This window comes from Colletotrichum scovillei, assembly GCF_011075155.1.
Source record: "Colletotrichum scovillei strain TJNH1 chromosome Unknown Contig00008, whole genome shotgun sequence".
In the NCBI taxonomy this organism is placed as follows: Eukaryota; Fungi; Ascomycota; class Sordariomycetes; order Glomerellales; family Glomerellaceae; genus Colletotrichum; species Colletotrichum scovillei.
In genome coordinates this window covers 2,420,264-2,446,528 of record NW_023336266.1, presented here as the reverse complement: position 1 = coordinate 2,446,528, position 26,265 = coordinate 2,420,264, and the positions used below count along the sequence as shown (strand labels likewise).

General features: G+C 53.8%; 5 protein-coding genes across 5 annotated transcripts; 2 read left to right on the top strand and 3 right to left on the bottom strand.

The window, feature by feature from the left end:
- Positions 1 to 201: 201 nt before the first annotated feature.
- Positions 202 to 2,093, top strand: HER10_EVM0001247 (crossover junction endonuclease MUS81; the record flags this gene model as incomplete). Its single annotated transcript, XM_035471002.1, has 1 exon — positions 202 to 2,093. Exon 1 carries the CDS (start codon positions 327 to 329, stop codon positions 2,091 to 2,093), a length of 1,767 nt encoding a protein of 588 aa, XP_035330417.1. The 5' UTR covers positions 202 to 326.
- A 501-nt stretch (positions 2,094 to 2,594) lies between these two features.
- On the bottom strand, positions 2,595 to 3,581 carry HER10_EVM0013285 (riboflavin synthase). The gene is made up of 2 exons (XM_035482648.1): positions 3,398 to 3,581; positions 2,595 to 3,312 (listed from the first exon to the last, which is right to left on the bottom strand). The coding sequence occupies exons 1-2, from the start codon at positions 3,426 to 3,428 to the stop codon at positions 2,645 to 2,647; spliced, it is 699 nt and encodes a 232-aa protein (XP_035331104.1). The 5' UTR covers positions 3,429 to 3,581; the 3' UTR covers positions 2,595 to 2,644.
- A 1,645-nt stretch (positions 3,582 to 5,226) lies between these two features.
- Positions 5,227 to 6,790, top strand: HER10_EVM0008777 (carboxypeptidase S1; the record flags this gene model as incomplete). The annotated part of the gene is made up of 1 exon (XM_035478286.1): positions 5,227 to 6,790. Exon 1 carries the CDS (start codon positions 5,288 to 5,290, stop codon positions 6,788 to 6,790), a length of 1,503 nt encoding a protein of 500 aa, XP_035330865.1. The 5' UTR covers positions 5,227 to 5,287.
- A 1,534-nt stretch (positions 6,791 to 8,324) lies between these two features.
- Positions 8,325 to 11,531, bottom strand: HER10_EVM0000009 (uncharacterized protein). The gene is made up of 2 exons (XM_035469807.1): positions 10,075 to 11,531; positions 8,325 to 10,016 (listed from the first exon to the last, which is right to left on the bottom strand). The coding sequence occupies exons 1-2, from the start codon at positions 10,579 to 10,581 to the stop codon at positions 8,466 to 8,468; spliced, it is 2,058 nt and encodes a 685-aa protein (XP_035330330.1). The 5' UTR covers positions 10,582 to 11,531; the 3' UTR covers positions 8,325 to 8,465.
- Positions 11,532 to 15,569: 4,038 nt separating this feature from the next.
- On the bottom strand, positions 15,570 to 23,034 carry HER10_EVM0007264 (uncharacterized protein). The gene is made up of 2 exons (XM_035476823.1): positions 21,603 to 23,034; positions 15,570 to 21,544 (listed from the first exon to the last, which is right to left on the bottom strand). Exons 1-2 carry the CDS (start codon positions 22,092 to 22,094, stop codon positions 16,373 to 16,375), a joined length of 5,664 nt encoding a protein of 1,887 aa, XP_035330774.1. The 5' UTR covers positions 22,095 to 23,034; the 3' UTR covers positions 15,570 to 16,372.
- Positions 23,035 to 26,265: the final 3,231 nt, after the last annotated feature.

The following is a 26,265-nucleotide window of genomic DNA, read 5'->3' as shown; positions in this document are numbered from 1 at the left end:
CTTCGTATACTGCCTGTCACGTGGATTCGTGATGACCACTATACGCCAAGTGCCACTGCTTGGCGTGTCTGCGCGTCGCGACTCCAAGTTTCCTTCCTCCCCCCGCCCTCCTCTTCGTCTCTCTCTAGCCGGCAAGGCACGCTCGGCATCCTAGTTGACAACTGCATTTTGGGGCGGTTTTTTTTTTTCTTTTTCTTTTTTGGAAATTGATTTTCTCAGCCTGGCTGCATACATACCCGCAGAGATGCTCTTTTTGGTGTCCAGTTCTAGGCAATGATCTTTGACGTACCGACACCGCAAGGAAACCCCAACATCACAGCAGCATTATGGCTGGCGAACACGAGCAATACGCCAATCCCCTGCTCCTTGATTGGGTCAAGGAGTGGCTGGATACTGCGAGGGAACGGAACATGAAGAGCACCTCCACCTATCGAAATGCCTATGAGTCTCTCAAGGCATGCCCCATCACCTTCCAGCATCCACGTCAGCTCACCCAGCTCAAGGGCTTCGGAGACAAGCTCTCTTCACGTCTGACTGATAAGCTAAAGGAGCATTGCGAGTCAAACGGTCTGCCTATGCCTAAGAATCCACGGCTGTCCAAGGAAGACCGCACATCCCTCGGCGGCGCTGCTGATGATGACGAGCGCCCTCCACCCAAGAAAGCACGCAAGGTAAAGCCTTACGTTCCAACATATCGCTCAGGCGCCTACGCTCTTTTGCTATCACTCTCAACACTGGATAAGGGTGTACAATCTGGGATAACCAAAGCCAGCCTCGTAGAGTTGGCTCAGGAACACTGCGACGCATCCTTCGCTGCACCCAGCGACCCTGGCAAGTACTACACGGCATGGAACTCGATGAAGACGCTTATCGAAAAGGATCTTGTTTGCGAGAAAGGCCGCCCACAGAGGCGGTACTCTCTTACCGACGAGGGATGGGAAGTTGCTGAACGCATCAAAAAGACTGCAGAAGCGAACGGCGCAGCCGGCCATGCCACCGCAGGCCCCAGTACGCATGCCGGACCTGCCAGTGGGGTTGATCTGACCTCCATACCGTTAGACAGAGAGGCTTCGCCATCTGTCGAGCCAGCGGAACAGCCGAGAACGACATCAGAATACGAAGGCGTTGTCGCGAATGGACCAGTGGTCTCGGATGAGGCATCGTTACCAAACTTCGTCCCGATTCGGCTGGTACCCGGTTCTTTTACCGTTCATCTCGCCCTTGACATCCGCGAAGTTCGAGCAGTCAAGGATCGCGACTACATGCAAGACGAGCTCACCAAAAAGGGCGTAAAACCCATAATGCGAGCTCTGGACGTCGGCGATGCACAATGGATCGCCAAATGCCACGATCCCAACGCCCTATCCCGGCTCGGCGCAGAGGGAGACGAGGTTGTGCTGGACTGGATTGTGGAGCGCAAGCGACTAGACGACCTTGTTAGCAGTATCAAGGATGGCCGTTTTCATGAGCAGAAATTTCGACTTCGCAAATCTGGAGTCAAACACGTTGTCTACATAGTCGAGGAAATTGCCTTGGACTCGGCTTATTTCTCAAAGATTGAGGAAATGGTTCGATCCGCCACCGCGTCTACACAAGTAGTTAATGGCTACTTTTTGAAGAAGACCCAGAAGATGGACGACACGATCCGGTACCTTGCGCGGATGACGTTCATGCTCAAGAAGATGTACGAATGCAAGCCTCTTTTGGTCATCCCGACACCAGCCTTGACAGCACAGAACTACTTGCCGTTGCTAGAACACCTTCGGAAGAAAGAGCCTGCGACGAATTATTACATTACCTACGCGGCCTTTGCGTCATTGGCGTCCAAGTCGGATATGATGACCTTACGAGATGTTTACCTTAAAATGCTCATGACGACTAGGGGCATTACGGGAGAGAAGGCTTTGGAGATTCAGAAGCGGTGGAAGACACCGCATGATTTTATCAAGGCGTTTCGGGAGTGCGGCTCAGGCGAGCAAGGGCTAAAGAGGAAACGGGAGATGGTTATCAGCGGTCTGCCCAATCTTGTAGGGCGCAAGAAGATTGCCAAGGCCGTCAGTCAACGGCTAGCCGAGGTCTGGGGCGATGCTTGATGATGGTCAGGATACCCCTATTGTGAATATACGGGAAACAATGCATAGACTCACCCACCTATCTGGGTTGACATTCACCACCCGCCCTCTATAATAACATAAAAGATAGTATTCCTTCATCAAGACCTATGGCGTGGCGGGGAATGTCCTCGTTTGAATTGCCGCGCACCCATAGGTCACGAGTTCGAGTCTCGTGAAAATCCTAGCATCACTACACCTGAGGCTGGTCAGAGTCTCCTGGGATTTCGTAGGCCCCCTGTGAGGGGGGCTGAGCTTTTGCAATTCTATATGAGTTCGTTTATTTTTTCTTCGTCATTGGTCCTGGAATACAGTCACTCGATTGATTTCGATTGACTGTCTGTGTGTCCTTTGTGTCGTCACTGATTGGGACGAGGGGGTAACAGGCACCGGTTCCCCAGTCATATATGCCGCATGGTGGCTCGTACAAATGAAAGCATTTTAAATCCACTGATTGAATGAAGTAGATGTCTAAAAGAAGCTCTTTAAATAACTAGGGATGACGTTTTATTTTCGACACATGTACTCTCTCCTCAAGACCTGCCACCAAGTCCCTGAGCTACGATCCGCTCAACCATTCTCTCCAACGGAGCACTGCCGGCGCCACCGAGGTACCCCGCGAGGCTCTTCTCAGCATACTTTGCCATCATGTCCACCTCAATGTTGACAGTGTCGCCGGGCTTCTTGCTCGCGACAACGACCTTTTCCTGCGTGTAGCTGATCAGCATGACCTCCCACCAGCCCTCCTCGTCATTGACCTGCGTCACGGTCAGGCTCGTGCCGTCGAGCGCGACGTAGCCCTTGTAGATGATGTAGCGCAGGACGGCCTTGTCCCGCGGCGCGAAGCGGAAGGTGAGGGCGTTGCCGTCCGGGGTGACGGCCAGGATGGTGGCCGTGGTGTCGACGTGGCCCTGGACGAAGTGGCCGCCCATGCGGGTGTCGGCGCGGACGGCGCGCTCGAGGTTGGCGCGCGAGTCCTTGACCAGGGAGCCGAGGTTGGTGATGCGCAGGGTCTCGGGGGCGACGCCGACCTTGAAGGAGGGGGGGCCGGAGGCTTCGAACGATGTGACGGTGAGGCAGACGCCGTTGATGGCGATTGAGTCGCCGAGGTGGCAGTCTGAGAGGAGGGTGGAGGACTCTGGCAGGGTGATTGTGAGGGAGGTGCCTCCTGTCTCGTCGTTGGGGTTGAGCTCGGAGACGACTGAGGGTGGGATGTTAGTTGAGGGCATTCCAAGTTTGATGTGTGATGAGGAGTGAGTCAAGGGTGAGAGATGAGGGGTCCGGACCTCCGATTTCTTCGACGATGCCGGTGAACATGGTTGCGATTTTGGATGTGTTCAGTCCAGTGATGATAGTCTGATACTCTACGAGTAGTGGGTTATCAGGTTACGTGAATGAGGAGTAGTGGTGATGAATTGGATGAGTGAGCTGAGCTAAGATGAGAAGTCATTGAAAGCTCTCGGAAGCTATGGACGTCTAATGAGAGTGACCCCTCCAAGCACAATCCCCTCCCCCACTTTCTATAACGGGCGATGCCGCTACCCACTCAGAGACACTGGCTTGATTACATATGCCAGCGCCGAATGCAATCCTCGTGATTCCGGTGTTCCAATCCATATATCGCGCGTTCCTTCGTCCGATCAGCGGAACATCCTAGTCTCTTTACTACGGGGTCATTCCTTTAGCTCATTTCAATAAAGTTCTTCTACGGCAGTCGACGCTAAGTGATGTATGTGGTTGGGAGGCATTTCGCGCGTATTACTAAGCATGGCGACCGTTAGTCGTGCTTGAAGAAAACATAGCCAAGTGGGACTCTTTACAATTCGATACGACCCACGCAGTTCTTTCGATGTGGGGACGAGGTAGACATATAAGCATCATCACATCAATGGGGGACATGAAACTTTGCGGGCGTTTCTTGTTGGCTCTTGCGGCTGATGTCGGAAGTCGGAAGTTCCGAGGGGGATCCCAGTCCTTCAGATTTCGGGACGCGTGAGCTTATCGCGTGTTCAGTCGAAGTGTTCGCCTGTTGTTCTGTATGGTAAGAACTTACGAGCTGGCAGTTGAAAGAACTCAATGTGGTTATATAACTTGACCATCGGTCCTCGACATGCTCTTAGTAGCCAGCTTCTTGTCGTTGTTGGATATGCTTAGCACGTCCCCTCACATGGGTGGTACTGATACAACGATGGCTTCATCCTTTACAAGGCCCAGCCACGACGACTTATACAATTGTCATCGCTCTCGAAAAGAACAAGAAATTCACGAAACCCGTGGCTAGCTTTTTCAAGGTTGGAACTCGAACGCACTGCACAGCCATCTTCATTCACCTCAGTATACGGGAGACCAGGCAAGCCGGGTCATATACTTCGTTTCCCGTGCTCAATTGTCAGCCACCAACATGATTTGAGACGGCCAGCACCCTCAAATCGCCTAGCGTCTGGCTCTCTCTCAGCCGAGTCAACCGACTTGGAGATGGATGAGCCTTGTCTGATCTTGGACCCTGAGTGGTACGGACAACAAATCCGTGGTATCCACGGCGTTTTAACTCGACAGTCCGTGTCCCGGGTGACAAATAAGCTTTCCTACCCAGCATGTTTGGGGGACAACCCGGCATTGCCCATGCTTATACGCCCTGAGACGATGCCATTTCGTGATCAGTGAGGAAACTAGACACTCCTTCAAACAGCTAGATGGAACGTTAAAGGCACCAAGGTATGGCTCTTTACCGATAGCGAGGGCACAACTCGTATGTATATGCAGGTTTCGTTCGTTTGTTTAATCTAGGTCGATCTGGATCGACACTATCCGCTCGTTCATACTGTTCCAACGGTAGCCACTAGCGTAGATCTGTCCGCTAGACGCGGCAGCGAAACATCGTGACTATGCGGGCTACTCTCATTTGCGCCGTTGCCTTCTTTTCATCTCTAATTTCTGCGCAGTTCGTTGCGCAGCCTACGGATCTCAAGACGGTCAAGGGAGCCGGAGGCGTCAATGTCCGATTTAAAGAGGTGCCGAACGGTATCTGCGAGACGAACCCCAACGTGAAGAGCTTCGCCGGCTACGTGGACGTCAGCCCGACCCAGCACATGTACTTTTACATGTTTGAAGCACGACAGAATGCCGCCGCGGCTCCCTTGACCGTCAGACTCGACGGCGGGCCGGGAGCGTCCTCCATGAACGGCCTCTTCACCGAGATTGGTCCTTGCTCCATCGACGCCAAGGGCAAAGTGGTGGACAACCCAAACTCGTGGTCGACGGTGAGCAATCTGCTCTTCGTCGACCAGCCTGCGACCGTCGGCTTCTCCTTCACCAACCTGGTCAACGGCACCGTCAACCCAAAGACGGCCGAGATCGTGCCCCAGCAGTGCACATCGGCGGACCCCATGTGCGGGACCTACTCCTCCATGGACGTCTCCCTGACGCCCAACTCGACGGCCGACGCCGCGAAAGTCTTTTACCAGGTGATGCAGGGGATCATGGGCGCCTTCCCGCAGTACACGGCCAACGGCGTACACATCAACGGCCAGTCGTACGGCGGCCACTACGTGCCCGTCTTCGCCGACTTCATCACCCAGCAGAACAAGGCGAAAGCCCCCGGCACCGTCCAGGTGCCCCTGAAGTCCATCTCCATCGAGGACGGCTTCATGGACACCCGCGTGCAGTTCGGTGCCTACTTCAACTACTCCGTCTCCCCGGGTAACCCCTACGACGTGAAGCCTTTCAACGACACCCAGCAGAAGCAGCTCTTCACCAACATGTTTGGCCAGGGCGGCTGCCAGGACCGCCAAAACGCCTGTAACGCCCAGCCGACCGACAAGCTCTGCGCCGAGGCCGACGCCTTTTGCGTCAAGAACGTGGAAGACTTCTGGGACGTCAACGCCGGCCGCGCCGAGAACGACATCCGCCTCCTGCTCCCGGAACCCTACCCCTCGGCCACGTTCGTGAGCTACCTCAACAGGGCCGACGTGCAAGCCGCCATCGGGGCGTCCAACAACTTCAGCCAGGCGTCGGTGCAGACCGCCATCGCCTTTGGGTCCACGGGCGACGACAGCCGTACGGGGGCGCTGGTCACGCAGTCGCTCAAGAATCTTGTCCAGCAGGGCATCACCGTCTCTCTCTTCACCGGCGACGCAGACTACGACAGCAACATGATTGGCGCGCAGATCGTCGCGGCGCAGCTGGGCACGGCGAACTGGGCGAGCGCCGGGTTCGTCAACATGTCTGCCAACACGGACGGGCAGATACCCGGGGAGGTGAAGCAGGCCGACAACTTCTCCTTTACGCGGCTCTTCTTTGCTGGTCACCTGTCCGCCTTCAACCAGCCCGAGGCGGCGCTGAGGATCCAGGAGCGGACGATCAAGGGTGTGGACATCGCGTCTGGGACGACGCCGATGGTGTTTGGGAAGAACTTGATCACGCAGGGTCCGCCGGAGAGTACCTTCAGAGAAGGGTCCGCGACGGTGCAGACAAAGGTTGTGCCCAAGGGCGCCGTGTATGATCCGCATACGCACCTGCCCGTGTTGCCGGCACAGGTGGCGGCTGTGGACGGTGGTGCTGAGTTTAGTGTCAAGGCCGACCAAGATCCGGATATGGAGCCTCATCCGCTGGCTGGTATGACGGCGAAGAATATCAGAAAGATGTTGAGAGAAAACGGGCCGCCGCAGTTGAGGATTTAGTTTGATCATCAGCATCGGGCTTAAGAATGCGTAGATATCATGACCATCTCACTGGCTCAGACCTCGAACAATTTGTACACGTGTAACTGAAGAAGTGAGCCTATATATGTTTGCCTATCCGTCCTTATGTCCCTTTTATGGAATCTTGAAATAATGGTCCCGTCTCTAGAGATTAGTAGGATAAAGTTTGAATTAGGAGCTACCACAGCAGACCCAAAGAACCGTACACATACGAAATTTGTTGCAGACATGGCAACTCTGAGGTACAAGTATACAAGTCGCTAGGTAGAGCCAGCAATGGCAGAGAGCTCCGAGATACCAAGGTCACTACCCCTGGGCTTTCGGACTCTTGCACGGAGTTGGTGGTATCTACTGTGATGCTTTCAGCCATTGTAAGTGAACCTCTGTGGTCTTGGAGTTATTCAATCCGCACATATGGCCACGAAGGAAAATGCGTCTTGGCCTGCTAGGCTGCAGAACCACAAAGAATGTTTGTATTCGTTCTTGTTTGCGTTCTTTCAATATCCTGATTGTGCTATCTCTATCGAGGACCGATTCGCACCCTAGCTGTCGTGAATGAGAAGGAAGGCAGACATAAAATACCTCCTCAATGCTCGATACCAATCTGCCCACCACGGCGCCGTTGCGCCTATATTGACACACATGTTGGGCAATATGCCCAAGTGAAATGTCGGTACGAGTGTCTCCACGATCTCATTTATTAACATCCCTCATCGACAAAAGTCATTAGGCATGATACTTAGAACTAGATCGTCGTTCACACATCTTCACCACTACCCTGTCACGTATTCGCAGAGGTTCGTGAAGTCGAAAGTGAGATATATCCATCCCATAAACTCTACTCATCTCCAACGTCCTGCTAGTTCTAAGACCCCATTCATTCTGACCTATCCCAAGTCCTAGGCTTTAATCTTCATTTCGCACGTTCTGTTCCGTTACAAAGGGTTCTATACGAATCTTGATAAGATTGTTACACTACTAAAAGACATTCAGGTCTCTGAAAGCTAAAAATAAAATAAAAAAAAGGCCCGCCGGGCATGAACGCACTGGTATGCCTCACGTACACTTCCATGGTAGAGAACTTACCTCCTCATCATCCAGGTGCTTGCATGCATGATGACAGCGACTCGGAGCGCTGCCAGCCTTTCACGTGGTCCATACCTTGAGCACCATACGCCGGCACGGCACACATCTGCCGTCTGCCGGGATCGCCGAGGCCGTCATGCAGCCTTCAAAGCTGACTTGGTGTTATATAGGTACCCACTGCGGCAGACAATCAAGCTTTTGGCACAATTTACTTAGATTGCGAGCCTCAGCTACAGGCTTCCGAACCCCCCCTGCTCCGAGGACAGAGATGCCGGACTTCAGCCTACCTGAATGAATGTTTCTTGTCTTGTACGTACATGTCCAGCAAGGCCATGTAGCAGACGTCGAATCCGGCAAGTATCAGTACAAAAAGTCACCAAGAAGGAGAACAAGTATGGTAGTCATAATACGTTAAGAATATATTCGGGCGTCTTATACGCCATGCTGAGTATGCTTCTACCCAAAGCCCCAGTTCCAATGCAAGTAGTCCGCCCATGGTTGTAAACTCCAAAGCCCATTTTTAATACTCCTCATTATGTGTATAATGCAAACACCACTTTATGCACAATTAACCTCTCTTCTCGTCGAGATCAGTGCGATCTTGCCTCGCTCCCAACATCGGGCTGGGCTGGATCTCGTCACCCGTCTCCTTCTCACGCGCTGACGAGGACTCGGACACATCGGCGTCGTGCATCACACCACCCTGAGACTTGCCCTTGTGCTGCTCCTTGAAGTAGCCGTGCATAGCCTCGGAGAAGAGCTCAGGGTCTTCCCAGACCTCGGGCTCCTTCTCGCCCTGCATCGCCTGTCTCTCTTCCCACTCCTTGCGCATGTCCTCGATCTGAGCCTTGTGGTCCTTCTCGGCGTCGTAGTACTTGCCGACACCACGGAGGCGCTCCCAGACACTGAGATGGGTGGGGTGAACGGCGACACCGTGGTACTCGGCCTCCTTTCCGCTGCGGATGTACGTCCAGCGACGCTCCTGCTCCTTGAGATCGAGACCGGTGGTGTCGGGCAGGAAGAAGTAGGTGAGGACCATACCGGCGAGACCGAACCAAGGAACAACGTAGAACTTGGTCTGGGTGTCGATGTAGTTGTACAAAACGGAGGCAAGGAGGGCTCCGGCCTTGCCGATACAGGCGGAAAAGCCGTGGGCAGTGGCACGGATAGGGGTAGGGAAAACCTCACCGGCGACGAGGAATGTAACCGAGTTGGGTCCGAACTGGTTGAAGAAAGAGCTGAGGAAGTACATGGCCTGGAAGGCGTGAACGCCAGCCGGGCTGGTGTAGTATTCGAAGTTGAAGGCCGGGATGACGAACATGATGAAGCACATGAAGAAGCCAACCTGCTGCATCATCTTACGGCCGTAAAGCTTATTGTCGATGAATAGGGAGGCAAGATAGTAACCGGCAAGGGAGACGACGACGTTGATCAAACTCCACGTCCACTTTGTCAGGAGGGAATCGGGGTTGCTGGAGATGACCGAGATGAACTGGCCCTGGAAAAGCTTGTTGCCGTAGAAGAAAACGTCGTTGCAGAACCAAGTACCAGCAGTAGCCAAAAGACGACCACCGAAATGCTGGAAGCAGTACTTCAGAGCGTTCACGTCGTAGCCGGTGACACCCTGCTTCTTCTTAGCCAGCGCAAGCTGTTGATTTGCGCGCGGCATCTTCCAGGTACGGTAGTAGACGAGCCACAGAGTACCGATGGCAGGGAGAGCGAAAGAAAGGCGGAAGGTGTATTGAGCGGCGGACTGGGTGTACGGGCCGTTGCCGTATCCGCGGTTGAAGATGACGAGAAGGACGATGAGAACGACCTGGTTGATGAGCTGACCCCATCCCTGCATGAGGAAAGCCATGGTGACCTTGCGGCCGCGGTGAAGACGATCTTCGCGAGTAGACAGACGGCCGGCGGTGACGGAGTTCTCCATGGACGACGTAGCAGTGATGGGGTATTCACCGCCAACACCGAAACCGTAGAAGAAGAGGGACCAGGCGTAGAAAATGACCCAGCCCTGGAGAGAGCTGGCCCAGCAGCCGGTCAAAAGTAGCAGACCGACAAACATGATGGCCGCATCCTGAATGAGACCCCAACGACGGCCAATCCAATCACCAATGACCTGTAATTTTGTTAGAATTGATTTTTTTCTTTTCAAAGGCGCGGGTTTTTAAACTTACGCCAACAGCGGCTTGACCAATCATGATGCCGACAATCTCGAGATATGTGACAGAGGCGACCCAGTTCTGCGTGCAAACGGCGTGTCCCTTGCCCCAGCACTCAGGCCAGACGGCAGCGAAAAGAGGCTCCAAGTTACCAATGGAGAACAGAACGTAACCCTCGAGACCGAGACCGGCACCGGGAAGAACAGCGTTGCGGAAGTACCAGGTGAGAGGAGAGAGGGGATCCTTCTTCATCATCTCGCCGGTGGCCCTGAGCTCCTTGGCGGCCTCATCGCGATCGACCTTGTTGACGAAGTTGACGCGCTTCCACCAGGGCAAGTCGGCCCAGTAGACACCGTCGGTGGTGTATGAGTCGTCGGGACGCGTGACGTGACCAAAGATCTCGCGCTCGTGCGCCGTGGTGTGTTCCCGGGGGTAGTCCTCATGCTCCTGGCCCGTCTCGGGACCGTGAGGCACGGGAATCACGCCAATGGGGGCGGAATGGCGCTGGTGATGAGTCGCCATTGTGAATAAAGACTGTGAGGTGTCCGAGACACTTCCTGTGGTCGCGAGAAGGAAGTGTTTAGTGACGAGCAGGACTAGCTCACGCGCCGCTGTGAAGAGGGCGGGTGGCTGTGGTATTTAGATGTGTCTCGTAGGGGGGTTGCGGGGAGACCAAAGCAAAACCTTGATAGGATGGGACGGTAACCCACGGACAAGGTTCACTGGTGCAAGAGGTTCCTTGCTTTACCTTGAAGAAAGCAGGCAAAGGATGGAGGGGGAGAGGAGGGTTGATGATGGCCACGGCGGGAAGAGAGAAAGAGAGCACAATGATGATGGGCCCGAGAGGGACGGGAGCAGATATAAGCAAAGTTGATCCCGGGATGGTGGAGGGCTTGGTCGGGGCAGATGTCTTGCCTCAGTGACAAGATGTCCTAGATGTGGAATCGGCCGAACCCCGAGGAGCCGCTTGAGTCTTTGGACTCTGGACCAGTCTCCGTCGAGAATTGGATCCCGTGGCTGCTTCACCGGCGGGTCAACGGTTCTCTGATGTGCCGAAAGGACCCCTTGAGTTGGGTAGGTCGACGACCATCAGGTATACGGATACTATAGGTGGTGTACGAAGTACATGTACCGCGTCGCCAGGGTAGCCTCGAATCTTTTCCTAGGTTGGGTAACGGACGGGCAAAGAGGAGCTAAGGGTCAGAGATTGAAAGATGGGGTGCTTTGCTGCTGCTGCTGCTGCGGCTTCTGGCCTCTTACTGCGGGACTGGGCTTCCTGATGGAACAAGATACAAAGCGATAACAGTAATGAAAAAGCCAATTGCCAAACTTGCTGTAAGCGCGTCCAACCGGGTGATTTGGATGGACAGACCGAATAAACCCCCAGCGGACCAGGGGGGGTACGATGTGCAGCACTGCAGACTCAAGAGACTTGAGAATCGAGAGGCGGAAGAGGAAGACGGGCTTAGAACTGTGGTGGGGTGTGGCCACTCTGCCCACTTACACCCCACTGGGGGTTGGGCTGGGATCCATGGACCGGAGCATGGGATGGGATGGCATGGGATGGCATGGAGAATGAAGAGGAATGTCCCGTGTCGGGAGGCATCTGCTATGACCTTGGTACACTGCGTATGAGTGAGTACCTGGGAAAATGTTGACTTTTCGTAGCATCGGCAGCGTCCATGGTCACATCCAAGAAGGTATGCAGTGAGTGAATGTAGAAGGACCCTTTGCGTTGCTCATGCTTCCTCTCAGAGTTCGCCGCGACCTCGGACGTTTTCATGGCAGCTTCCCTCCACTTTCTTCTCATTGTACCGTGTACGGCTACGGTGTACCTCGCCTTGTGATCAAGGTGATCAAGTGTGGGAAGACCCATAACCCCCAGGACGTCAGGGCCAGAAGAGGAGTGTGATGAGGTAAGAGGCGACACGGGTGGCCGTTGAAAAGGCGTGTCTGTGTGTATTGTGTACGGGCAGGTATTTGTGCAAGGCAAGACAAGCCGAGTATGAGCTTTGGGTTCAGAGCCAGAGTGTGTGGTTTATTGTTATTATTTTCCCATCTTTATTTGGTTTTGGACTAGCGGGATTCAGTGAGCACCAGCTAAGAAAAAAAGATTGATAAAAAAAACCAAGCTGGAAAGCCTGAAGGGAAGACCAGAAAAATGACACAGGGACCAGCTGCGGTCAAACCCGAAAACGGGCGGGGCACACTAGCTCTACGTCACCTGGTTGGACCTTGGAGGCAAAGCCGCACAGGCTACGGAGTACGTACATACAAGTACAGCACAGGAAGAGCCGAAGAGGAAAGAAAGCAGGTAAAATGCGAGCCAGCTGCGGTAGCAAGTAGCTGCTAGGCTCGTTGGGTCTTTCCAGGTTGTCGCTCCCGAAGATCCTGCCTCGCCTACTTACCTTACCTTGCCCTTGTCCACCGCTCCGAGATCCAGCCTGCCACCGCCGATGCTCTCTCTCACACGACACCTCACCCGATATGTACTTGCTCCGTAGGTACGGACTACGGTTACCTACCATAATACTACCTAATGAGAGGAAGGTACCTTTGTACACATCTTGGCAGCCATCAGCTTTGACAGTTCCCGTTGCCAATTCGGCCAAAATCGAACCATGTGTTGTGGATGATGTGCGAGGGCACGCGGGGGGAAGGAATCCAAAATACTCTGAACTGCAACTGTGGCCGTCACAGACAGAATAAAAGTCAGACATTGAAGGGCAGTCTTTTTATTTTTATGTTACTTTCAAGCACTGGCCATCATTCGCCATTTCCGCCTCAACTCCAGAATGGTGTGAAGGCAGTGTAAGGCAGTTGTGTAATGGTAAATGTGTACAATAGAGCTCAAGCTTCAACTCTCAAACTCCAAATCCCACGAGGCACAATCTGTCTCCATGGTTCAACACATGCAAGACAGGCAGTCCCCTTCCACCGAGACTCTTTCAGAAACCTCCCATCTCTGCCATGCCTGGATCCCCCGCCTTGTGCTTCTCGACCTGGCTGATCCCCCCTTCCCCCAATCTCTCCCAAACAATGATTCTCCGTAAGCTATCGTCGTCTCCCTCTCCCGGCCGAGGTCAACCGCGTGCAGTCAGTCGCAGTCGTTGTCGTTGAGCAGAAGAGCTCAGGCGTTCCATGTCCTGCTGACTCGCCCCGCCAATTGCGGCTGCAGAAAGAGCAACACCCCCATGTCCCCAACCTGCAGCAAGGCGAGCGGAGGGGAAGGAGGAGAAGGAGCACGATGCTGCAGACTCCAGTCCTCCGCCGCTGCTGGTTTGGTCTGGCCGCTCCTCCCCTCCCCTTCCCCTTCCGCGTGCCTTCCTGTCAAGAAGGAAAAAAAAAGATACAAGTGACCAACAAGCGACCGAAAAGAAGGTGACGGATGGATCGTCGGACCAATCTCTCGCCAGCATTCCTCCTCGTCCTCCCCATAAAATAACCCCGCTGCTACCCACACACGGCACCTTTTTTTTTTTCTTTCTCGACTGAGGTGAGGCTCCACTCGTGGCATGCCACCTTTCGCCCGCCTGCCGCCCATGGACGAGCTTAAAGGAAGTACAAGAACCGCCGAAACAAAACTCATCCAGATCCAGCCAATCACCGCCCCTAAAACGAAAACGTGCCAGATCTATTGACTCCCAGCAAACCCGCACTTCCGGCATGGCCTAGTCTCCTCCCATGCACGTTGTGGCTGCATGAAGGGGCTTGCGTTGACGGCGTTGACGAACCTCGAAAACACGACGACGAAAAGTTGAAAAAAAAATCATCCATCGTACGGCAAATTAACTAGCTATGCGAGGAATCTTCCACACTAACCCTTGGTCCTTCCCGCATGCCGAGCCATCGCCAAGCCTTTTGGCAATTTTCCTTTGCAGCCTGTGCTAGCCGCCATCGAGAAAGTGCTCGCGTGCCCGTTTTCCTCTTTTTCCCTCAGTCGCAACGTCGTCTCCCCTCGTCCCTCGCACCGCAGCTGTCGTCGTCAACGTCGCACCGCCAAGCGCCAAGTGCCAAGTCCACACGATTTTCACACAAGCCTCGGCCGCCACGTACATTGGCAAAGCTTCTTTGCACTCTTCGTCTCACTCTCCCTTCCTCACTCTCATTCTCGCTCTCACTCCCTCATTTCCTCACTTCTTCTCTCCAGGTCTTACTCAATTCTTCATACTCTCGTCTCATGCTCTTTCGTGCTCACTCCTACGCTGGCAAGGACCATATCAAAGACCTTAGCCTCTCAACTCAGTAACACAGAACATCCCCCCAAAAAGTAGATATAAATATCAAGGAGCGGATGAAAATCTACAAGCATCTCAAAACATGCACCATAAACTCTAAATAGTAGCATTTCATCAGAATGATATAGGACAAGACTTTTGCTGTTAAAGCAAGCACACTTAAGATGAAATCAAACACAGTACTTTGAGCCAATGATGGCATGAACCGACTGCTCACCACCGCATCGCCGACGACACCATCAATCCCTTCTTCCCCCGGATTCCACATTCTAGTTTTGACTCTACCTCTGCATTCGCTACTATACACCCTCCCTCTTTGCTTTCCTCGCTCGCCCTCTAGACTAAGTACTGTATAGGAAGCTTAGTGTAGTCCTCCTCCAACTCACCATGCATGTATTAACGTCTGCCAATCTAGTGCGCCGGTAAACTCAATCCTCTGGCCCGAACACCTTAAAAATCATAATCACCTCCGCATGCTCTTCGTCCGCCCGGCGAATCGTCCCCGGTTCAGGTATTACCCCCTCATCCTGGAGACCGTGAGCTTGTATTCAAAAGAGGGGGGAAGGCCTATTCTACTCTCTTTCGCAAGTGAGCTAGACTTCGTAGCGTGGCGTCTTCCTATTATAGACTGCCCAAACAATCTCCACGGAGAAAGGAGAACATCAAGTCCAATAGCATAAATTCCCATCCCAATATCCAACTCAACACAGCCTCATCGTATACATGTGCGTGTGCTCTACCTTCTACCAGCTGTCATAATCATGAAACCAAGTAAGATCGTCGCCGCCGCCACATGACGGACCGGACCTTCGCTTCTCAGAGGCACCTTATCGACCCTATGATTGCCTCACTTTGACTATCATCAGACGAGCCAAAAAGAGACCTTGCCACTCTCCAACGGTCTCAAAGGTCACAAAAGCTTGGTCCTCTGTCTCTCCAAGAATCCCAAGAAAAGTTGTGAAATCCGTCATCGCTTCGACCGCCAAGACTCCGAGAGCTCCCTCCCCCTCCTCATCCGTGACGTGCTCAGCCACGCCTTGCCACTGTTCAAGTCATCTCATGAAAAGTATGCCGATAAAAGAAAACGAGATGATGTAGCTCAGGTAGGTAAAGCACGTAAGTTGCCTCCTTGGATCGTGTCTTTGGATGGCCATTATCATACCTTATTTTGTCACCCCTAGAACAGACAGAAAGTTGCATACACACGAGTAATACACTGAACGTTAAAATCTAGGTAAGAGCGGAAGCGTGGCCGTAGCCATCAACGTCATTGCAGTTTGATGATACTTGTATTCAGTCTTGTTTTGTTTTTTTAAAGAGGCTTTTGTTTTGATTCAGCCGTGACTCCCCCCTATTTTTGGCGGCACTGCGTCAGACCCGAATGCAAAAACCATGACGCAAAAAGAAGAGAGAAACAAGAGTCTTCCCCTCGGCGCTAAGTATGCTAGATCGATAAGCAATTGACGAGCATGTCTGCCCGGTTTGTTCTTCTCGTGTCTAGCAAAGGCCAAGTTTCTGTCACAGAACCCCGCCGCGTCCGAAATCTGGACCCCGTCCATCCCTTCTCGTTAACCAGATGCAGTTTATAGGAGAAAGCCTAAATCGTGTAGACACAGAACAATATAGAAAGGAAAAAGAGGAAACAATGTCGGGAGTGGTGTGTGGTCTTGAGCGAGTTGCCCAAAGAAATCTGTGCAGAAGAATGAAAGTTGGGATGCAGGGCAGTGCGGCATCCTCTCATCCGCCCTGCACACGAATGCAAAAACATGTAGTGGAATAGAAGACCTCCCAGTCCTTCAATCCCGCATCCTCCCTCAGGAGACCTTCGGGCTGAACCTGCGAAAACAAAACCATAAACGCCATGATCCTTCCCAGCCCCATCAACTCAAGGAAATGATGCAGTCTGCGTGTTGCTGTTGTCCCCGTTAAACGCCTCGCTGTCGGGTAAACAACTGAACAAAAAGAAAAAGAAAAAAGTTTCATATCTGCTGGAGACGGCCTTGAACATAACTCGCTTTGTCGGCTGGTGAATGTCTCCGCATCCTTTTAGCGAGGTATGCGAGCGCTCCTGTGCTCTAGTTCTCCGGTGCCGCAGATCGATCCACCAAAGATCTTGGCGTTGGCTCTTCGTCTGTGTTCTCTCTGTTTGTCGGAAGCGGCTTTGGCGTCTCGTCAACGCCGGGGCCGGGTGTCTTGTCTTCTGAGCTTATGCCACTATCCGGGGGTGTACGCGTGACTGCTGCCCGCAAAGTCTCGTACGAAGGCATGTCGATTTCCTTGGAAGGTGTCACAACTTGTGTGACAGGCTCCGGCGTACTCTCTGACCCAAAAGTGATACTGTCGTGGCTATCGGCCCTCATCATCTCGATTCCTAGCTTAGAGCTCGGTAGTAAGGGTTTGCCTCGGAATAGCTTGTCACGGCCGGAGCCAAGCTCTTCATCTTCATCGTCAGCCGAATCTGTACCCTCGGCAAGGCGTTTCTCCATGTGCTCTTTCCGGGCTTTCAGCTTCTCTACCGAAGGCGGCGGTGCCGATCGTCGAGTGTGCTCCAGCTGACCCGGAGCAGACTGCTGCGTCACCAGTTGTGGGAGCTGTGGCAGTGACTTTGGTGATTTGACAGGTTGAATAACTTCATCCTGGCTGATGCCCAGGCCACCTTCGTCCCAGTCGCCAGTAGCCTTTCTGCTGATCACCACTGGCACGTCATCTGTCGACACTGACTCGGAGTCGCCGAAGAGACTAGAACTGATGGAGTCCTCACGCGAAGTGATGAGGCTGCTACCTGGTCGTCCAGCGTACAGCGATGAACTTGATGTCGGGCTATCGTCTGTTCGAGAGCTGGTTTGACGAAGGCCAGAGGGCACAGGGTGAGAGTGTCCAAGTGACATCGAGAAGTTGACGCCAGGCGATTCCGGCTTCCACTGACAAAGATTCTTGAGCACTTCTGTGAGCTTAGAACTCGAAATAGGCTTCTCAATCAGTGAATCAAAGTAATGCGGAGCCTGCAACTCTTTGAGATAGGCCGTAATTGCGACGATGGGCGTATGCGAGTTCGTGTTCTTAGTCTCCCGAATCATGCGGGCCACATCAGCGCCATTTATCTGAGGCAACCTATACTCCAAGAAGATGATATCGAACTTGATCTCGCTCATGGCGTATCTGACGGCTTCTGATCCATTCGATACCGAAATGGTACGGCAGCGCAACTTCTCCAGGAGCTTTTCCATGACCATGCGAGAGACCGGATGATCCTCGCAGATTAAGACATCCAGTGGGCGGAACATTGGGCCCCCATCAAATGCGATTTGAGAAAGGCGACGGGAACTCTGGCGGCGACGCTGCACTCGGAGAAGTGCGTTGTGCTTTTCGCCTTCATTGTCGGACGACGAAGGTGACATGTCGAAGACCTGGCTGCGACGATTGCGGTGGTGTGATAGAACGTCAGAGGTAATGGGGCTCCCCTCTTGGGATTGCGAGCCAACAGTCAAAGATCTCGATCGGCTGCTTGAGGCCTGTCTGGGCGTTGACACGATCTTCTGCGGCGAGAGGGCCAGCGGTGGTGGAGGTGCGGCCCCACGACCCTTGACGGGGGATGCGGCTACACTTGTTGCTGCCTTCTGCAGGCTCGGTGGCACTCGAGGAATGTCGAGAGACGTGGGCTGATGAGCGCTCGACTGCTGTGAAAGGCTGGAAGAGTTGCTGGAGGCCTTGCGCCGACCTTCGCTGCCTTGGCCTGCGACGAACGAGACTAGTAGTGGCGACGATGGCTGAGATGCCCTGCTCGGAGACGAGGCCGCATGACTGAGGCCGGACGGTGATTGAGGTCGGTTCTTCGCGTTGGAAATTGTTCTTTGGATAGGATTGGCAAGTACCGGACTGCCCTCGAGAGCTGGGCCAGGCGAAGTAACACTGCCGCCTGGACTCACGACGGTAGGTTTGTTTTGAGATGCCAATGCCTCTGCTCTAAGTTTCTGAATGACGTCCTTGTTGGCCTTCTCGAGCACAGGAAGATTCTTGAAGGCGAAGCTGCCAAAGTCATCGGCAACTACAGGCTCACTAAGCCGTCTACTCTTCAAGTCCCGAACGTGTGGAGGAATGTGGAGAGGCATCAAGTTGCGTTTGATCGAGTTGACTTGAGACCGGACCCTGGATAAGGCGTCATGCGGCCGGTCATGGTAGTCAGAGCCTGCGCCAGAGACCGGCGGCGAGAGCTGATCCTCCATCTCTTCGGCAAAAGACTGCAATACAGCGCCACGAGCGTCGAAGTATTCGGTATCTTCGGGGTGCTCGAGCTGGGGAACGAACTGAGCCTCATCCTCCAACAAAGTGTCCCAGTTGACGCCCTCAAACCAAGAGTGGCTGCGAATCTCGTCTCCACCGCAAGGGAACTTATCCTCTCGATTGGCTCCAAGGCGTGACTGGGGCTCCATACAGAGCAGTTTGTTGATCAGATCTTTCGCCTCATCTGAGATTGGTTCGCATTCGTTCTCATCCGGCCACTGAATCTTGCGTGCGAGGATATTCTCGAAGACTTGCTCGGCTTCGTCGGCATGGAATGGCGGAAATCCGTAAAGGAATTCAAACATGATGCAGCCAACAGACCACCAATCACTGGTCTCGTCTTGCTTTTCACCGTTGATAGTCTCAGGGGCGAGGTAGTCGGGTGTCCCCACAAAACGGCGGTTGGTGTCTTCGGGATCGAATAGGGCCATTGGCGGAGGCATCATCGTAGACTGAGGCGGAGTATTCTTTCCCAGATAGTCAATGCTGGACTGAGTGCTGGTGTGGTGGAGTGCCGCCATGTCTGGCGACGGTTGTCCAGTGCTTTCACTCGCATCATCCTGCGTCGGCTGCGCGTTTTGGGCCGGAACATTATGCTCTTGATCAGTCAAGGAAAAGCTGTTGAGCATGCGAGCAAGACTTTCGCTGCCACCGCTATCGCTACGGTGGCTGGAGACTCGTCGGGCCTCAGGGCCTCCTAAGGCGAAGTATGAGGGTTGACCCCCGCTGGAGCCAGTGTCAGGTGTCATCTGCGGCGTCATGCTAGGTGAGTGAGTATGACCATGGAGGTCAAGCGAGGTTGACCGAGACGATGCCAGAGAGGCTGAGCGGGCAAATGGCCCCTGCTTGAGGAGATCGGGCGTGGGATCGGAATTCTGGTTGTCCAGCGCTCGCTTCTGTCGCCCAACTAACCCCATGCGTGATAGACCGAAATCTGTGAGTTTCAAGTGACCCTTTTGGTCGATGAGCAAATTGTCTGGCTTGAGATCGCGGTGAATGATGCTCCGACTATGCAGGTGTTCCACGCCAAGAACCACCTCACCCAGATACTTCTTCACCCAGTCTTCTGGAAGACCACCCAGAACCTTGATCAGAGACGCACAGTCGCCACCGTTGAGATACTCCATCACGAGATAGAGGTAATCTTTGCTGGAAAAGGTCCAGTAGAGCTTAGCGACGAATTCGCTGGTGCCTTGCCACATCATGATGGCGCGTTCAGCCTTGACGTTGCCCACTTGATTCTTGGCAACCATGTCTGCCTTCTTCAACACTTTGATAGCGAAGTATTCTCCAGTTGACTTCTTCTTGGACAAGTAGACACTGCCAAAAGCGCCTTTGCTGATTGGCTTGATGATCTCGAAATCTTTGATGGAAGGAGGCGCCGGCCTTGCCTGAGGAGGAGGCTGGTGGGCAGCCATCCTAGGAGATGGTGGACCTTTCATGACAAATTCGGACATGGCTGCTGAGGACTGTCGCCGGTGGTGGTTCGCTGGCAAATGAGCTGGAGAGCTGAAATCACTCCCGGGTAGCAAGGGTGATGCTTCTGGTGATGTAATGCCATCTTGTGGAAACGGGAAATTGCGCGGCTTGATGATTCGTAGAGGGGACGACGGTTGATTCATACGCGAAGGTGATTCTTGTCGTCGAGGTGAAGACGTACCGGGCAGAATGATGCTTCTGCGATGATGCTGTCTCGAGCTAGCTGCACGACGAAGATCGCCAAACTCAGATATCGGAGAGTCGGTGCGCGGTGGCTGTCGAGAAGTCACAGAAGAAGAGCGAATGCTCCCATCGCTGTCTCCAGCGTCACTCTCGAAAAGCAACGACTCTCGCCGGGACTCGCGGGCAGGTGCAGTTGGGTTCAGACCACCCAAATTCGATCTTGGCGTCGGACACTCTCTAGGGCTGCTTGAGCGCGCAGATTCCACAAAGGAGGTAGGTCTTGGCCTGTCGGTGTTGTCATTAAGGCTGACGTTTTGCAGAGCAGCCGCGAGGGCCGAAGGATTTTCAAATGATCCTTGGAAGAAGAGCTCCTCCTGCGCCGGTGTAGCTTGTTCCTCTTCCTCGTCTTCAGTCGAATCGCTCAGCCGACCAGCTGCGATTCGAGCTGCTTTCCGCATTGCTTCATCTATGCAGTCCTGGACGATGACAGCGAATTCAATCCTAATGCGCTCCGCATACTCGATGATTTTCCGGTGTCTGAAGACGGCTTCAACCTTGGTTTTCGCGGCCTTTTCAGTGTCGGCGCAGAGCAGAGCCAGGCCCTGCTCCTGCTCCAGAGTGTTGGTGCTGGGAGATTGCCATTGCATGACTTGTGAGATGCGGGACTCGGACTGAGGAGATTGCGTCCTGATCTCACCGGGGTTTTGCGACGAAGCCTCCTTCACCGCTGGAGTGCTGACTTCAATGGCGGTATCGCAGAGGTCCAGGAGCAACTCTACGATCCTTGCTTGAGGACGTCTGATGGCAAAAGATCGAGCTCTGGAATGACCGAACCCACCTGATCTCTCTCTCGATTGCGAAACAGAACTCCCGGGGGATGACGAGGCTGATAGAGGAGGACCGATTGGCAGGCCCTTGTACTCAGCAGCAGGGCCAGAAAGTTGGTCGCCTGTGAGTGGCCGGCTCTTTCTCGCCTCGAGAGCATCGAGAACTTTCACAATGGAGTGTCGGTGGTCCGTCAAACTGTCCTGCGCCATCTGCACATCCATCTCTGCCCGATGCTCCTGCAGACATAAGTCGGTGTGTTTTTCGAACCACCAGGGAGAAATTTGTCGCTCGCAAATACGGCACAGCACGGGCAAGGGCGGCGGGTGGTTTTCGGGGTCATCGACGCCAGACTCGGCTAGCTGTGTGAGATAGCTCGCGAGGACTTCAGCACCAGATCCAAGAGAGTCGACAATCACAGCAGGGAGGTCAATCTTGATCTCCCTGGGTGCAATATAGGGTCGGATCATCCACATAGTCTAGCAGGCGCCTTGTTAACAAAAAAGTCAGGCTGGTAAAGGCAGTATGGATACTTACATGGCTCTCTCCTCCCGAGACACCGTCGTAAACCATGATGCCCTGGGCTTCCAGATCAATGGCCTCGGGAATCCCTGCGTCGGCCTCGTTGGGCTCCTGGTCTTGAAGGCCTTCAATGGGTAGCAACCTGGATAGTGGACCCATTGTGACGGCGAAGCGTACTCTGTGGCTCCGCGAGTCGTCCTTCTTCATGCACTCTACGGTATCCGCGAATGCCGTCTTGTTCTCGCTAACGATCAGGTCGGCCATCGCAGTTCCCTTGACCGATTCGGGCAGAGTACCTATCACATCGGTCCATGACGGACTGACCCATCGAATAGTGCCGTCGAGGTTGAGGTCGAGAATGACATTGAGAGTCTGCTCGGCAGCTTCACGTAGTTCTTCTCGTTCCTCTCGGATATCTTCGCTCAAAGATCGTTCCATGACGCCGGCCTGTGCCCGGAGAGAGGTCACGGCCGGTGGCGCCAGCATGTTGAGTTGCGGTGGTTCCATTGTGAGAGAGAAGCGGGTGAGATCCCGGATTGTTTCGATACCATTGGCCGTTTTGAATCGTCTCGGCAAGCGAGGACTGTCTGGAGAGTGTGTGTTCGAGGTAGGGCGTAAAGATGTCGTGGCGGTTGCAAGTCGCGAATTGGTTCAACTCAAAAGACCGAGTAAGAGCCAGGTTGTCTGGCAAAGGGCCAAGACTAAAGGCAAGCCAGACCACGAGACATGACGGGAATCGAAGCGAAAGGATCCAAGGCACAAAGTAGCGATGGGAGCTCTAGTGTTGGACACAAGACACTGCCCACTCTGGTGCGGAGGCGTGGAAGAGAAGTGAAGGTATTGTTGGCGACGAGCGGTCGGAGACTCCAGGAAAGGAGCTTGGGAATCGGAAGGGGTGGGCTCGACGTGGGCGGAAGTGAAGGTGATCGAATGCCAGTGGCGGACCGACCAAGGTTTCTTCGTTGTCTATTCGAAAGACGGGCGAGGACGGAATGAGTCGACGAGGAGAGACGCGAAGGTGAACGCGACGATAGGCGTTGCAGTCAGGGCCAGAGCTCGCAAAGGTCGTTGGCCGTACTGGACCTTGTGTGTCGTCGTCAAACAAAACACCAAAAGAAAATTCTGGGAGGAAGAAAAAAAAAGATCCCAGGGAACGGCACAGGCAAAAGTTCACGCCGCAGGGTGGCCCTTTGTGATGATGGTGTCAGTCACTCATTACCGTCTTTGCGTTGGCCTTTTTGCGTTTAGCACTTAGCAGCCCTCAGCTAAGGTACGTGGATGGAAGGTACAGAGGAGAAACTCTCCAGGTCAGTCTCAATCAGGTCGGCAAGAGCCCAGTCAAACCGAGCCAGCACTATCCACGCCTTGAAGCAAGCAGGGCAAGAGGTGCTCAGTGGTCGCGTCCTTATTATGGGTCTTGAGAAGCATTCAGTGGTCAGGGTGGGAGGATAAAGCGGGGATAAGGGACCGTCTGGCCAATCAAACGAGTATGCCCTGGATTCGACCCAGTAGATGTACATGCATAACACGCCAAATCTGTATGCGACGCTGCGTACTTCTACTCAATGCAGCCTAGGGCCATAATCAGTTAGCTCGGTAGCTAAAACACGAGCGAGAGTCGGGGAGTCGGGTGTGACTTTTTGGGGCTTTTTTTTTTGGGGGGGGGGGGGGAAGCGGAGGGGAAGGGAAGGCAGAAAAGGTGGAAGGAAAGGGGAGGGAAGGGGCAGGAGCAGAGGAGGATCCAAGAAGGCGCCCGCCTGCCGTGCCTACTTGCCCTCACTTGACGCTAGGTACCTAAGGTAAGGTACCTAGGTAGGCACGTAGTTACAGGTTGACTGGGCAGGTAAGGTACCTAAGTGAGGTACTGTGTATTCACAGGCACGGGGTACGTACAGCAGGTAGGAAAGACGGGACAAGAGAGAGGACGGAGAAGGCCACCACCTCACCACCTCACCACCGCACCACCGCACCACCTCAAGTCACACATTGGACGAGACGGGAATCGGGACACTGGCCCTGGCCTGAGCCCTGGCCATTGCATCACGCTTCGGCTTCGCTGGGCTAGTGGAGTGGCCGCCACTTGGGGGACCACTCGGAGGTTTTGTCCGCTGGAAACAAATCAACAACGGTCCAGCAAACAGGGCAGAGTTGTTGTGGTCAGTCCCAGGCTTCTTGCTTCAAGATTCCATTCTCACTCAGTATTATCAGCATGGAGCTGCCTTTACGGCTACCTTTTGTTTCTTTGTTTCTTCGCCTCATCGCCATCACGGTCTCTTTCCAACTGCCTTGGGAGTCACGACACTCGTCGTCCGTCACTCATGTGCCTCATAGCATCCCAAGTATCAGGCAGACGGAGAAACCGGGGCGCTCCGAAGACCCGCGGAGGGGTGGGGACAGGAAAAGGAGGAGGAAGAGGAAGAGGACGACAGCGCTCGAAGACCCGCGGAGGGGTGGGGACAGGAAAAGGAGGAGGAAGAGGAAGAGGACGACAACCCGGGAAAAGAAACGAATTACCAAGGACAAGACGAAAGTCAACAACGGCCATGCAAGAAATCCTGCGCAGCAACACTTACACCATGCATCGAGACCCTCCAAACCCACGGCCTGCCTCGCCCTACCACCCTCAACTCCCGGTCTTTCGCACACCCACACGCAACCCTTCTGGTGTTTGTACGGATAGAGAGACAGTCACCGTGCTCGGCAAAGAGTCGGTCGTGTCATATCTCTCGAGCTTTGTTTTGCTTTCCACCTTGCCTTATCTCTGGTGTCGCTATCCATCTCCCTTGCGCCCTCTAAATGGTAACAACAACGGACTCGGCGGACAAATCAACGCTTTCGTCCCCTCTCTGCAGTGTTGCTCTTTTGCCTTTACTTCCGACGTGATACACGTACTGCACCCCTTCTTAAAACTTCAGCCCAAGACGACCTTGTCTTAACACCAAGGGAGAGCGCCAGAAACACCAGCCCAAAGTTTGACACGGCCACATGGGAAACTCTGCTCCTCCTGCTCCCTTGCGCGGCACGCTAGCCAAACATGCCTGTCTCTCGCAAAATGCCATTCATGGCCCATGGGTCATCAATACCGAGATGGGCGCGGCTTATTTACCACCAACTCATCCGGACCCTCCAAAGACATCTCTCCAAGGGTCCACCAGCCAAATGCCATTCTCGCAAACACGGCTGTCCCATCTTCGGTCCTCCAGCTCTCAGCCCCCGCCTTCCAAGGCCGAAGCCGAGGCCACTGTCCACATAGTCCGTCACAGGAGACACAAGGACTACAAGCTAGAGCACGACTGTTTTTCAACGGTCATTCCTCCACTCCAATTCCGTTGTCGAGCGACGTAATCCAGTACCACCTATGACAGAGCACGGGGGGCCTTTTAATTAGCAACAACCCACGCAACCCTCGTTTGTCTAGCTGACACCGCTCGACTTTAGATGAATGACATCCGCGTTTCCGCCGGTTAGTCAGTACAAGCCGACGCCGCATGTTGGTCCCGCCGGGGACTAAAGTGCTGGGCATACTAGATGGCACTTGCATTGGGGCTTCCCGTCCCAGCCCATGCCATCGTGGTGAGACACCATCAGCTGGTCTCCTCGTCGAAAGGTGTAGTAGCTAATTGGAGAGGGAACCTCCTCTCGAAGTGTCAATACTGAACACCCTCGTCGCGACATAGCCATGTGTGGCTTGCTTGTATCCTATCGTGCCACGAATTGGCCCTCTTGGTGCATTCTATTCGAGATACACCGTCACATTCGCGGCACCACGGCACCTCAGCCTGTTGGCCCTATCAAAAACAGAAATGTCCCCACCTAAAGCTGTGTTTGCGTTTAATACTCGCTGCCCGCGGTTTCCTGCGTTCCTGCTTGACCGTAGGGTCCTCTTCACGGCGCCGCCGGTCCCAGGTTGTCACCCCTCCTCTGTTTTGGGGGCTGCGGATCTCTGTGAGGGACACTCAGATCGTCGATGGGCCATCCGGGATGGATCCCTTCGAGAATGCAAACGACCTGGCTCCAGCCGACCCCTCAAGACTGCGCTGATCTCCTTTGGGTATCCCCAGTCCGGGGTGTCTCAAGTTTACAACAAGTGGCAGAGAGATTGAAATCGCCTCGTGCTGTTGTTTCTGACCACGATGAAGCCGGAGCAAACGGTGTTCAAACAACTTCCTGTCCGATATCAACGCTATCTCAAAGAAGACCCAGGGAATCACGGATGCCACGGAAAATCCATTGGCATCTATGGATGAAGCCAATAGAAATTGGTCCTTGATTAACGTTCATCGGCTCAGGAAGGAAGGGTGACGACGAGTGATCTACTACACTCCCTCTCCACTACAGCTCAACCGATTACATACAGAACCAATTCTCTTCAAACGGAGGTTGCAGAGCCTCGCATCAAAAGCAGTCTAAACTGGTCATTCAAATGGGGGGACTCTACGAATGCCTGACGTTGCTTCGTACTCCTCCACACGCGCCTTTGAGTCTTTGCCATGACTGCTGGCATTCCCAGTTTGTCATGGCACGCGTGCCACACCCACGAATTTGTACACACCTTTTCCATGGCAAATACTACCACTGCAGGACAAGTGTTCAGCAACCCTTTCATGCAAGGTCTTAGGTAACGTTCTCCGGTGTGCAGCTGCATGCTCCTCTATCTGCTCACCGGTCACCTCGGCCA

Bases quoted from the DNA above. Each gene is read 5' to 3' on its own strand.
- HER10_EVM0013285 (XM_035482648.1), bottom strand. From the start codon at position 3,428: ATGTTCACCGGCATCGTCGAAGAAATCGGAG. The intron at 3,313-3,397 runs GTCCGGACCCCT...TCCCACCCTCAG, and splicing joins CATCGTCGAAGAAATCGGAG to TCGTCTCCGAGCTCAACCCC.
- HER10_EVM0000009 (XM_035469807.1), bottom strand. From the start codon at position 10,581: ATGGCGACTCATCACCAGCGCCATTCCGCCCCCATTGGCGTGATTCCC. The intron at 10,017-10,074 runs GTAAGTTTAAAA...ACAAAATTACAG, and splicing joins TTGGTCAAGCCGCTGTTGGC to GTCATTGGTGATTGGATTGG.
- HER10_EVM0007264 (XM_035476823.1), bottom strand. From the start codon at position 22,094: ATGGAACCACCGCAACTCAACATGCTGGCGCCACCGGCCGTGACCTCT. The intron at 21,545-21,602 runs GTAAGTATCCAT...GGCGCCTGCTAG, and splicing joins TCTCGGGAGGAGAGAGCCAT to ACTATGTGGATGATCCGACC.